Source organism: Halichondria panicea, chromosome 13 (assembly GCF_963675165.1).
Source record: "Halichondria panicea chromosome 13, odHalPani1.1, whole genome shotgun sequence".
In the NCBI taxonomy this organism is placed as follows: Eukaryota; Metazoa; Porifera; class Demospongiae; order Suberitida; family Halichondriidae; genus Halichondria; species Halichondria panicea.
In genome coordinates this window covers 496,520-509,932 of record NC_087389.1, presented here as the reverse complement: position 1 = coordinate 509,932, position 13,413 = coordinate 496,520, and the positions used below count along the sequence as shown (strand labels likewise).

Sequence of the window (13,413 nt, the reverse complement as noted above, 5' to 3'; positions counted from 1 at the left end):
AGAAATATTGATTGGAGTTACCATGGTAATCAATAATTGGTGAGCTCTTGTTAGAAAACAAGATGTCCTTACCTTCTGGGCTGGTCGATGGACCCCCTGTCAAATCAAAGACACTCATTGCAGCATTTGAGAAGGAACTGGCCTACCTCCACTCTAATGTCAAGAAAAACAAGCATGAGGACCATTTTGTGCAAAAAGGGTATGCGCATGCGCAGTATATAATTATGATTATGGTTTTGTGAAGAAGAAAAAGTTGTCAGTTTTGAACCATGCATCACCGGCACCATAGACTAGTTACCTAGATCACTAGGCCAAGAATGTGTGTGATACATAGTGATAGATCTAGATGGATTTAACTTTTAGCTGTGAAACCATTTTTATCAACTACATTTTCTATCAACTACATTCTCAGTTCTAGTTTACGAGTTACTATACTGTTGCAAGTCTAATTTGTAGCACCCTCTGCAGCTCTAACTCGCTCTTCAACCTATGGAATGAGTACGAGGCTAAACTACCGTCTCCTTATTTTACAAAACAGCAATTGGCGTTGGGGGATGTGCTGTACGAAAGGGGACTTTACTCACTTGCACGCACACACTGCTATGGACGCTATCTCCAGACACACTATGACAGCTCAGTACCTCTGTCCGACACTGTGGCTGCCTTGAGTGATCATCAGGACATTGTAGCACTGGTGAGATATGGCAACAATGTGTGTACTTTATAACTTTACATGACATACATGTGTAACTGCAGCTGAGAGCACTCATTGGAGAAGCCATGTGTCAGTACCACACTGTGCTGCGAGCAGACAATAGAATGAGGGTAGGTTTATGCAATGTTTATATAGTACTTAGCACTGACTGTGTGTACACGCTGTACAGTATGTGAGCAGTAGGAGGACTGCTAGGAAGGTTCTTGAGTGTCTGCAGAGTGTGTGTCAGGCAGCATTGAGTCGAGAGCCCCTCTACTGGATAGTCCACAATACTCTCCTGCTGACCTACTCCATCTGTCGTCATCTCATAGCCTACTCTACTCTAGTACTTGAACACCTTATTTGGGCGGCCATAGCCATGGAGTCCTCTGTCCCCCTAATGGCTAGCAAATACCTCAACATGAGGGTCAACTTCTACACTGCCGCCTGCTCCTGCTACTACAGTCTCAAGCAACCAGATGAAGCCGAACTGTTTGCTAGACGAGGATTAGACAAAGTACATGAACTTGCTCAATTGGAGGGTACCAGGACAACTCAAGAGCTAGCCTACCATGAGGCCTCACTTAAACTAGGAGTCATCATCTTTAAACGAACAGTGTTTGTCTCTCGTAAGAAGTTACGTTCAGGATTTCGTCCCAAGGTTCGTCCATCACTTCACGAGCTCCTCCAAGCCTCACCACCGCGCTCACCTACTGAAAAACTAGCTGGAGAGATGTTTAGTGGGTCTGCTGCTATCTTCATGGCTGTACTGGAAACTCTCTCTGACAGCTCACGGCGACCATTGACCAAAGGTCCCCCTACAGCGCCTGAAGGAACTGAACTAGACCAGGAGACCATCACTGACATTTATCAGGTGAGAGGACAATTTTGAAATAAATGGCATAAGGTTAGTGCAATTTTAAGATAACAGATTTAGTCACTGTGTACTTGTAACCACTGCAGGAGCTGTTCTGTATGGCTCTGGGCATTTCCCTGAGAGCCCTGGATCGGCCTATTGAGAGTGGCTCCCTGCTCACTAATGCTGTGAGGCATGAACACAGGGTTCCCTTGGAGGCCTTGGTGGCATTCGTTAGGGTGTCCTTCTCTGCTGATCAGAGAGAGGTGGTTGACTTGTTGGCAGGCAGACTCATCCAGGAAACACAGGTACAGCTGTAGACATAGCTCTAGTTAAAAGCATCTGATTCCCATACTTAATTGAATAGACAAATGTTCAAAGGCCACTTACATGATCTGTCATACCTGTAGGTGTTTGATATTCCTGCTGTGAAGGCTCTGGGTAAGAGTCTTGAGTTGTTGCTGATGGTTGACTCTCTGATGCGTTTGTACAAGCGATACAAAAGTTCCCAGCCGTGTACTGCTCCCCTCAGTACACCAGCCACACTCCCAACATCACTCACTGAGCTACGAGAGGACTGCAGTGAGTACACGATTGATGGTTGTGTGTGTGTGTTGACCCTTTCCCACACAGCCACTATCGAGGACTTGTTCTCTAAACTACAGGACACACTCTCGCTACTACACCTCAGCGTGGGAGACGGGTTGCTACTGGCAACAGACTTTGACCTCTTGTTGGACGCTGGAGTGCTGATATGGGAGGTGGTTTGTCCTGCATTCTCATTGATCAGTTCTCATGAGGTCAGTGCCTGCAAACAGTTCCTCTCACACTCGGCTGGGAGTCAGGTAACTAGTGTGTTCTCATGCTCACCATAATCACAAGGCCTCCTTTATATAGTATGTGGTGTTCCTGGCTCAGCTGGTGGATGTATTCCACGCCCTGGAGCTGTGGAGGGTCGACCCAGTCCTGCAAGGAGAGCTCTGTCTTAAACTGGCCAGTCTGTATGAAGCCAAAGCTACCTTGAAGATCCCGTTTCGACAGTTGAAAGGTTTTGTGCTGCTGTACGATAGGAAGTTGCTTTTGGAGTGCCTAGCTCAGTTGGAGAGAGATGTTAATTGTGTGGAGGTAGCCAGAGAGTGTGTGGAAGAGGGAGGCAACTTGGGGACATTGCACACCCAATTCCTGATGGCCATAACAAGAGTCAAAGTCAAGCTGGCATCGACCATACCACCACCTTGTAAGTGGGTTAACATTTTAGTTGTTGTGGTGGATTTAAATTGTTGAGATGTTCAGTTTTTGGAATGTGTTTTCAAGGCTGGAAATGTGTTGGCCAACCATGAGCAATGAACTTGCAGTACATGTGATTACTATCTATCTTTGTAGGTCCCAGAGAGGCCACTCAGAAGCCCTCCTCTCTCAAGTCCAAAGTGGCTGAACGCAATGAGCGGTCATTGCAAAGAGTTAGGATGCTATCAACGCTGACTGCTCCAACTGTGCCTGTCCCCAGTATAGCTGATCTGAGGGCTAAGTGTGAGGCCAGCAGCTACAAGAGAGCAGTGCTGTGTATGATGCAAGCTTCATTGGACCCTCAGCTTGACCACAAAGCCAAAACCGTGCTGTTAGAGGTGAGCTTATGCTGTACCTGTATTGGCTTGATTGTACAATCTGCAGGAGGCTCATAGCTGTCTCAGTAAGGACACTCCCCCCTCCACGCACCCTTCACCACCACACACACTCCCCCCTCCCCTCCTCCTGCACACCACTCACACCTCAATGTCCTTTAAACCCACCCCGTTTGCTGATAAAGGCCTACAGAGTCAGGTGTGCTACTATCGACTGTATGGGCGTCCTGCCGCTGGTAGCAACGTACGTGTGAGACTGTCAGATCACAACCTATCTGGTCTTGGATTAGAGGTTGGTTGAGTGCATGTGCTGATACACTAGCTACAGCCGGTCATTCCCTGCAGGTGTCCTTAGGAGAGTGTCTGTGTGTGCGAGAGCTGGAGGTAAATGTGGAGTATGTATTTGCAGTGGCAGCCTATTCTGCCAATGGAGAGCTGATAGGAGGGAGTATTGGAGCTACTGGGACCCCTATTCTAGCATCATATACCTACCCCCCTCTGGCTGCATGGGGGGAGCTATGTAAGGTAAAAGAGCGGGAATTTATTGGTGTAAAATTTAATGTTCGTATGAACTACCCAGTTTGTATTCTAAATATTTGTACAAATCAAGATAGTGATGGAACCTATGCGCCAGAATAATTTCTCTTCGGATGATGCTCTACAATAGTTCCACCATACAAAAAATGAATAACCTGCTATACGGTATTAGGTCATGTGTCATGTACATTTCACTGTAAGGTCACTTTCAAAATTGTTTAGTATCAATTTTAACACTATCTAATGTACTGAATCCACTGCATGCATGGTCATTAATTTGACTAGACCTGTTAGGTTAGTTCATGTCTTGTTGGTGGATTTGAGTAATCAAGCAAGTGCCATATTCTTGGTAATACTATTTTAAGTATAATTCTATTTTTAAGTGTACTGCACACGAGTGATGGCTTACATACGAGTGTGTTGTCATGAATTACATGCAGGCAATGTACTTGTACTTTCAATTAGTGCTCTTGTTATGTGCCTCCGCAGGCTGCCTACGTGTGTGGTGCCCAGTCCGTGGCTGTGAGAGCTGCCGATCGACTATGGAGAGAGTTGACACCCTCGGGAGTCCAGTCCTCCCATCACCCCTCCACACTCAGACTACTCGTACAGAGTATACTCATACACACACAACTGGCCCTCTCACAGGTAAAGGCCCTGGGCGTGCATACTGTACATGTAACCTCAACTCTCCCACGCACGCAGGGAGAACTTTATCCCGACAGACTGAGGACCACTGGGCCATTACGAGACAAACAACTCTCCAGGCTCAAGCTAGCTGAACGACTCATGACTGCACTGGACGTGTCTGCCATGTTGAATGATGGTCCCCTGTGTCTACAGGTGGCCGTGATGGTGTACGGTGTCCTGGCTCCTCTGGTGCAACACAGTATTCAGTCAAGGGTGTTGGTTGGCCTCCTGTTACGCTGCTACGCTGTGATTGGTGAGGTTCCTGAAGCGCTGCATAAGAGATCCACTTCCGTGCATCACATGATAGCTGGAATTGGATACTATCTCAGCAATGTGAGTCTATCATGACAGGTCTCCTCCGTCTGTGTTTTATTCATTGTACCCCTCTTGTAGGTTGCTAAAGAAGACGGCGAGAAAGGACTGTTTTCATTAATTACTGACAATGTGAGGAGTTTACTCATTGCCAGTATGCCGACTGCTACCAAACACTCTGATCCGGCCCCCCCTGAAGGCCTGCAACAAGCCTCTCTGCTATCAGGCTCAGTCCAACAGTCTAGTGAGGCCGCTACCATCAGCTCTGGACTACCCTCTCTGTTACCACAACCCAGCAACAAAAGGAAGAAGACTCGAAGCAAAAAACTGACTGCTGGCATTGATGAAATATCTGATGAGTCAAAGAGTGCTGAGTATAAAGCGTTTGAAGGCTTCCTGCTCTCTCATGTACCACTAAGTGAAGATCTTGATTTGACTGGCCAAGAAGATCCTGTTATATTACACGCTGTCATCGCCACACATACCTCTAGCACTGCCTACAGGGAGGTTCACAGGTTTCGAAGAAGGCCGCAGTATCTGGAGTACTTTGTTCACCTCGCTACAGCCACTCTTAGCAAGGGACACACGGAGAAGGTTTTAGAATGGTGTAAGGAGACATTTACATGGCTCTCTCGCAGAAATGACCTGCTGTTATCTACCAAGTCCATTGTTTCAAAGAAGCAAGAATCCCGCAAACTGAACAAGAAAATGCCTCGAACAATGTCAACAATAGGATCATCTCTTAATGTCTCGAATGGCCGGAATACTTTAGCGTCTTCCCTTAATCGGCCAACGACAGCCAAGAAACTCACTATGATGAAGCAGCTCTCGACCATAAGCTCCACTCTTAATCTCAAGACAATTGTTAAATACGAAGAAAAATTGGGCTGTGGTGGTCTCCCAATAAGTGCTGGCAAACGAACCAAAGGTGGGAACAAGGCACAGGGGAAAATGCAACGCTTCCAGGCAACTAAAGTCCTGGACATGGAGGCCAAGATCACCAGAGACGACCTTAATGCCAAGGCATTCACTGTTATCACATCGCTGCTGCCCTTTGTCTGGAAGACACACAGAGCAAGGTTGGGGGATGATGCATGTATGTTAAATAGAGCATCTTAACCGTAGTTCCGTTGGCCCAATATTACGATTTCTTGAAAGCTTAGAGAGAAGTCTTTCAGATGATGTGTTAAAATCAAAAGTCAATTTTCTGGCCTGTTTTTGTTAACATGTACTCTGTGTAAATATCACGAAATATCACGTTGTACAGTACTTGATGATGTGTTGCTTGTGATTCAGATTCTATTGATTCCGTGTTCTCTGTTCCCAGTTCTAGCAGCGTTAAGTTTCGATAAAATGTTTGTCCTATTTACAGAAAACGTCTTCGGTCAGTGTGTGAGTTGGAGAGGCCATGGAGGACTCAAGCAAACATTATCCAGGCCACTTGTCGTCTTGAGAGTCTAGAGAAGAGACTGGCAGTATTGAGTGTTCCTGGGGGGCAGCCAGTTGGACCCACCTTCGACAGTGCAGGGGTGATTGTTGAAGGAGTGGTTCCAGTCTATAGAAAGGCCCTAGCAGGAACCAACGTGAGTGTGTGTGTGTGGATAGCATCATGTCATGGTTTATGGTGCTTATAAAATGCACATTTTATTTACAGGGTGAAGTCACTGAGAGAGGGAATATTTTGCCATCGCTGATGCCCATACTGGCCGAGTTAGGGTCCCTCATGCTCTACTATAGGAGGGCAGTCACACTGGCCCATCGTGGAGCCCACTGGATACTACTCATGAACTGTGTCCACTCTCTCCTCAATGCTATCACCTGCCTCCTAAGAGCTGTGGGTTGTACTTCGACTGACGGGCTCCTAGCTGCTGTGTATGGAGAAGCTCTGAGACCACTCTACTGCTCTGTTATTGGACTACTCGACCTGCTACTCAACTCTGGAGTTGGGTGTCGTCTACCTGAGGCCACGCCCCTCAAGACATCACGGGAAGGCTGTGAGGAGGTGTGTCTGGTGAGGCGAGCTGTATTCCTGACAGCACATGTACTGTATGTTCACGAGCATTGGGAGAAAGTAGTGAGCATCATTATCAAGTTCAATGACATTACAAAGTGAGTTCAACAACCATAATTATGACATCACACATTACACACTACACACGCACTCTTGCCCACAGTTATTCATGGGGGGAGCAGTTGTCTCCAGTGCTCTCTGCTGCTCAGGCAAAGCTCTCACAGCGACTCGCCGCACACAAAGAGAGCTTGAAGAGAACACGAATACACCCAGCAGCTCATCTGGACCCTGGACCCAATGGCTACAACCTCTACGGTGGAGTAGGCCACTCTCTGGGCCTCAGCTTAGTACCGACTGCTGATAGCAATGATTGTAGACAGGTGCAGAGTGGCGATGGTGGGAAGTTAAGGAAGGCGCGATCGTTGCGTTCTCAGTACATGGCCCAGATTGTGTGTATTGGTGATGTTGTTGAAGCCTATAGCAATGCTCTGGACGAGGTGACTGACTCTGACCTGCTGACACAAGCTATGAATGAACTGGGAGACCTTCTGCTGTTCACTGATGCAAGGTACATGTGTAGTCTAGCTCTTCTTTATTAAATTTAATGCCTACTCTTAACAGTTCTCAGTGGTGGAGAGAGAGTCTTCGTCTGCTACTGTGCGTCCGAGACCCTCTCACTAACTGGAGGGATTGTCTGAATACTGTACTCAACTCAGCGGGGATATGGGGCTGTCTACTGGCTGGGCAGATTGCGTACAAGCTGGCAAGGTATGTGATTGATCTACAGTGTGTCTAATGTCATTGGCTATAACTATTCAGATACGTGCATGATCAGGAGCTTGATGTTCGACTAGAGTACACTCTACTGGCTGCATCACTGTTCAAGACGGCACTCTCCTATTCCCTACCAACTCCGACCTCTGACCTCTCCTTCATCAGCTACCAGTGTGAGGTGTTTCCTGGTGTGGAGGTATTCAATGATGAGCAAAGGATCTCTGGCCCCTCACTCCTGGCTGCTCTCAGCTGGACAGCTCAGGAACTCAATAGCCGGCAGCACACACTCAGTGTAAGTCTATATTATAGTGTCTACAGAAATTGCTATCTAATTTTTACGATTATGGATAGCTAAGCCCATGTGTAACTATGCAGGCGCTCCCAGTGCTGTGGTTGTATGACCATGTGGCTGTAAGTGTGTGCAGGGACAATAGACACACTGTACTGGCCAAGCTACTGCGACTGCAAGCTCTCACACAACTACACAAGTTCTCTGAGGCTTTGATGACTCTCTCTGAGCTCCTTGCTGGCTCTGGCCTGCCCCAAACCATTGGCGGGGCAGACAAACAATCTGACATCCATTGGGTGAGGATAATCGAATAAGGGATTGAATTTATATGTTTAGGTACTGTTTGTGTACATTTAGCACGCCCCCACATACATGCTGTTTTGTGTATACTTTCATGCACATGTAACACTCCACACACGTACACACTGTATACAGGTGTTTCATGGGTTCTCGACTAGCTTTCATTTGACTGATACCAAGAACCGCAAGTGTCTCCAGAGCTTAGTGGACAGAGATCTGAGTCCACAACTAGTTGATTTGTACGGTCCAGTCAATGTTCAACTACTCTCTCTACTGCGTGCTCAACTATACACTACATTGGCCCAATGTCTGTCTCCACTGCACCACACGCCAGTCGTCAGGTGAGGAGATTGTGGTTGATAATCCGTTGCAATAATGCAGCTGCACAAGTACATGTATAAGCTTAATTTGTAAGCTTTTAGGCACTTTTTCTTGGATTTTGACTCGTGGATTTTCAAACGTAATGTCTTGTTAATACCCATGCAGGCGTACTGGAGAAGATCAGCATACAGACACAATGCGATCTTCAACCTCTCTCACTAAAGGTATACTCACTACACACACTACTGTTACGAAACTCTCACCCCCCCCCCCCCTAGGTGCCCACTCTGGGAGTACGCTGAGTCTGGGCAGTACACCAAGTATGCCCCACTCCTCAACTCCCAAACACCACCATTTCAGTGACATCAAGCACACTTTGTTGAACTGTGCTGAGCAGTTTCTAACTCCTCTATCAGAGGAACCTCGTTATCTACTGGAGCTATCTCGAGTGGCCGATATCTATAATCAGAGGAGCACTGCCATCGGTCTTAGTCTAGTGGCTGTTAGGAGACTACAATGTAAAGAAGAGGCGTCTGACCCACGTCTGTGGCTGGATGCTCTATCTATCCTAGCCCACAGTCTCATTGGTCACCACAGCAGCAGTGGCCTGTCTTGTGAGGAGGTGTGCGGTACTGGAGGGGAGCAGGCCGAGGCTCTGGGGGACTATGAACTGGCAGCAAGGTTCAGCCACACAGCAGCTCTGCATGGTCTCAGTATGATGCCTCAGGATCTGTCAGTCATCACCAAGCATTGTCAGGTATCAACAATCATGTACATTACCTTCCACAGTAGTTCTTAGAATGATGTATCATATTACATGTACATAATCGTTATCTCTGTAGAGAGCTCTTGTGCTGTTGGAACATCCCTCTGAACTGTCCTCCCCCTCCTCTCTGTTACGTTGTGAGGTAACACTTCTCCTAGCCGACGTCAGCTGTGTGCCTGGTGTGAGTCATGTGCCTGGTGTGCCTGGTGTGAGTGGCGTGGATATAGTGGAGGTCTTTCGAGGATTGGTAGGAATGCTTAAGCAACAGGTAACTCCATAGTACACACTTCCGATTAATTAAAGTGATTTGTATTTGTTTTGTTTTGTGGTGACTGCCCCTTTATGTACTAGGTCTCAGATTATGGTTAGTTTCTTGCCAAACAATATTTTGTTCTCCAAAAGGAATTGAAATTCATAGCACTATTACCCCCCCCACAGCTGGTAACCATGGACACGGAGCCTGATCACCCAAACCTCTTCCTGCCTCACAGAGCCTTACTAGCGGCAACTAACCTTCGACTATCACACTGTCTGGTTCACTCTGCTGACTCAGCACTTGTGGCGTGTGAGGAAGGGCTGATGATGCTCAAGCAGTCGTCTCTCAGTGACCCTTGTCTATTGGCAGAGCTACTCGTGCAAAAAGGTACACTATTGCTTTCTACCCATATCTTTTTATGCATGTATGTATGTACACGATATTGGATGGCTGTTTAGTTTTAGTAGTCTGTAATTATAATGTGTATGTGTACATGTGCAGGTTGGTTGCTGAGTCTGTCCAATGAGTCTGCCGGGATCAACACTCTCACAGAGGCTGTGTGTGTCATTGCAGAGGCTGGCATTGACTCCAAGTAAGCACTCTGTGTATAGTAACGTACACTGTACTTATCCATAACCTCTCTGTACAGACTTGCTGTGTCGACATTGTACAAGTTGTGTGAGCTGACATCCAGCAAGACAACTGTTTCTCCGTCCTCCAGTCCCCTACCACCTGTCAAGAAACGCAGTGACACTAAGGCCAGTCGCAAGTCTCGAGAAGGAACTAGTCGGAGTACTGGAAAACAATTACCCAACTCATGGCTGTTCTTGAAACTGGGATCAAAGACTGATCAATATCTGGAGGTCCTCGATGCGTATATGTCTCAAGTGTCAAATGAAGAGGCCACTAAACCACTGTCACCAAAGATGCTAGCTGATCTGCCTGACTTCCTGCTATTGGATCTCTGTGTTACTGAGGAGTTGACAACGCAGCTAGCATACAGCATGAAGCTCCCTCCTATCGAGAGCCTGCTACCATCCTCTCAAGTCGTGCTAACTACTGGACTTAATTTGCTTAAAATAGCTGGCTACCTACGGAAGCTACTCAATCAGTGTTTCTGGCAAAAGACGTCTCTTGGTCTGTCCTCGTCCAACTGGTGTGTGCACTCTCACTCCCTCACGCGACACCTCTACCCACGAGCCAAAGCCCTCGTTGATTTCCTCACCACCCACTCGCACCAATTGAAGGCTCTGAAGATCCCAACCATCTCTGTATCCAAAGCCACCCCTGAACCACTCGTGACGGCTGTAGATTGTGAACTGACTGTTGTGTGGACCACCCCCTTTCCTCAGGACACATCCAGCGATGCTGTAGTCGGCTATTTTGCTTTTAACGCCAAATCGATACGTACCAGCAGTCACGCTCATTCACAGGGAGTCGAGTGTCATGTGATCAAAACCTCTCTGTCTGCACTGGAGGAAGCGGCCTTGTTGTGGGCAGAGCTTGGGGCGCTGACAACTGGGTACTTTGACAACAGGACAAGGCCCATCTCTCGGTCACCATCCAAACAGAAGAAGAGTGAACGAGGTGTTAAGATGCCACCAGAGGTTAGGGAGACCTCTTCTCACGCTGTGGAGGCTCTCAAGACCATTCTACAGGTGTCCTCTGAGGTAAAAGCTATTGTTAACCTCACCACTTCTCATACTGTGTACCCATTACAGACGTGTCCACCATTGGAGTTGCCGATTGTGTCCAAGGTGCCCTCACTGCTAAAGCCCTATACACAGAGCACTGTGAGAGGAGAACTATATCACTTCTTCAAGGCCCTGTTTGACTCTAACACTATCTAGCTATCCCCGTGAATACCATTGGTTGTGTCTGCGTGTACTCATCGCAATTGCTCAACGAGAATTTTGAAATTATTGGTTAACAATAATAATTATCGAAACATAACACACAATTCATGATGTCAAAATAAGTTTATTAAAAATGGAAAAGGTGTTCAACTACTTTGTAATTATTAAGTCTTGCATGAGCGTTCAATCATTATCAGTTTGGTAGAGAGATGGGTCAGGTACAAAGGTCGTCACCTCCTCATAGACAAGCTCTATAGAAGCAAACAAACAGTAACTATAGCAACACCATTATTCTATTGTTAGGCACTCACTCTTCCAGCCATTGTGGTCAAGCTCTCGTCTCTCAAATGCATCGTCATAGGGAGGGCTCACTGGCTGTAATGTGTGTGTGTGCGTGTGTGTGGGTGTGTGTGTGTGGGTGTGTGTGTGTGTGTGTGTGTGTGTGTGTGGGTAGCAAACTCTGTAATTGAGTGGGTCATTAATTCATGGTATGGAGGAATAGTGCAATCTAATTAGTAACATGGTTTACAATAAACAGTGATTGTTGATAGGCTTGAACTTGTAAAAGTAACACAAGCGAAGCATACTTAGCCTACAGAATAAATTATATCATAATTTGTGATGACACGTGCCTCATCGTCAACATCAGCATAACTGGCCAGATAGGGATGAGCCAAAGCCTCCTCTGTAGTCGGCCGACGGTCAGGATCGATATGCAGCAGCTTCTCCAACAGGTCCACAGCACTCGCACTGCTACCAACAAAGTATGTGCTGAAGTCCTTACGAGCGTAGGTAGGCATAGTCTCAATAAACGTCCTCGCCTGAAACAGTACAATTAATAGTAACACACACTCAAGTCATCAATGCGTGTCTATGGAGCACTCACTGTATCACTGGTAATCTTGTCCAAAAACTCCATGTCAGGAGTACCAATAACCTCAAAGATACGCGTCAGCTGGTCAATGTCTGTGTAGGATACAACAGTTACTATGTCTGTTAGCTGAGAGAGTGAGGAGGCTTACGATCTGTTCCTGGGAAGACCACTTGTCCAGTCAGCAGCTCTGCCATGATGCACCCAACGGACCAGATATCCACTTTCATACCATAGTGCATCCAACTGAGCATGATCTCTGGTGCCCTCCAATGTCGAGTAGCCACATATCCAGTCATCTCATCATCCTTAGCTCGAGCCAGACCAAAGTCAAGGATCTACAGTCGGGCCAGTACATACACAATAAAGAGAAGGCAATTTCTTACTCTCAGTTCACAGGTTTCCTTGTTGACTGCAATGTTGGAGGGCTTGAGGTCACGATGGATGATACCAGCAGAGTGCACATACTGCAGGAGGGGTAGGAGAGAGAGAGAGAGAGAGAGAGAGAGAGAGAGAGAGAGAGAGAGAGAGAGAGAGAGAGAGAGAGAGAGAGTGTGTGTGTGTGTGTGTGTGTGTGTGTGTGGTGTTACCTTAAGTCCTCTTAGGATCTGATAGATGAGGAACTGCACATGGTCCTCAGTGTGTGAGCGTTGCTGTATGATGCTGTTGAGGTCTGACCCCATTAGATGGGTCACAAAGTACCTACAGGAGGGGGTCACTTGTACACAGAACAGAGTGGTCTACTTACACATCCTTGAATTCTTTTATGTTCGTTGCTGGACTAAATACATCCAATAAACCCAGGATCTGTACGACAACAATAAACAGTGTACACTCTCAATGCATCTCACACTTACATTCTCATGCTTCATGTGCTTAAGGTATCGCAGCTCTCGATAGCTTCTCTTAGCGATTACTGCGTTCTGAAACGGTCTAGCAAGTTTCTTCAAGGCCACTCGTACACCATACTCAGTGTCCAAGGCAGAGCTGCACAAACACAGTACATGCAGCATTTATCGGGTGGGTGGGTGCATCACAGCTAAACTCACCACACAGATCCGTAGGCTCCAGCACCAATGGCTGTGAGCTCCTGGTACTTCTCTGGGATCTCCCAGACAGTCTTGTTGAGCTCTATCTTGTAGTAGCCAGGCCTACCAGGCTTCTCGGGCAGCACTTGCTCAGCCATGATTATTATGATCGTTGGGGGTAAACACCGAGGGCGACTTCTACCCTTCTCTACAGCCTCTCACCTCGAGGT

The 13,413-nt window shown here is 47.0% G+C and overlaps 2 protein-coding genes across 2 annotated transcripts; one reads left to right on the top strand and one right to left on the bottom strand.

Moving 5' to 3' along the window:
- Positions 1–9: 9 nt before the first annotated feature.
- On the top strand, positions 10–11,350 carry LOC135346785 (uncharacterized). The gene is made up of 28 exons (XM_064544522.1): positions 10–199; positions 469–694; positions 757–825; positions 885–1,568; positions 1,658–1,858; positions 1,961–2,132; positions 2,184–2,395; positions 2,448–2,787; positions 2,934–3,175; positions 3,222–3,464; positions 3,518–3,697; positions 4,199–4,357; positions 4,415–4,732; positions 4,793–5,790; positions 6,084–6,294; positions 6,366–6,820; positions 6,886–7,290; positions 7,344–7,490; positions 7,542–7,788; positions 7,872–8,081; positions 8,221–8,426; positions 8,572–8,630; positions 8,685–9,163; positions 9,249–9,440; positions 9,611–9,815; positions 9,930–10,020; positions 10,078–11,098; positions 11,150–11,350. Exons 1-28 carry the CDS (start codon positions 63–65, stop codon positions 11,276–11,278), a joined length of 8,238 nt encoding a protein of 2,745 aa, XP_064400592.1. The 5' UTR covers positions 10–62; the 3' UTR covers positions 11,279–11,350.
- Positions 11,348–13,380, bottom strand: LOC135346808 (mitogen-activated protein kinase 14-like). Its single transcript, XM_064544551.1, has 10 exons — positions 13,205–13,380; positions 13,013–13,142; positions 12,904–12,962; positions 12,746–12,857; positions 12,542–12,622; positions 12,307–12,493; positions 12,171–12,250; positions 11,913–12,105; positions 11,596–11,655; positions 11,348–11,535 (listed from the first exon to the last, which is right to left on the bottom strand). The coding sequence occupies exons 1-10, from the start codon at positions 13,339–13,341 to the stop codon at positions 11,468–11,470; spliced, it is 1,107 nt and encodes a 368-aa protein (XP_064400621.1). The 5' UTR covers positions 13,342–13,380; the 3' UTR covers positions 11,348–11,467.
- Positions 13,381–13,413: the final 33 nt, after the last annotated feature.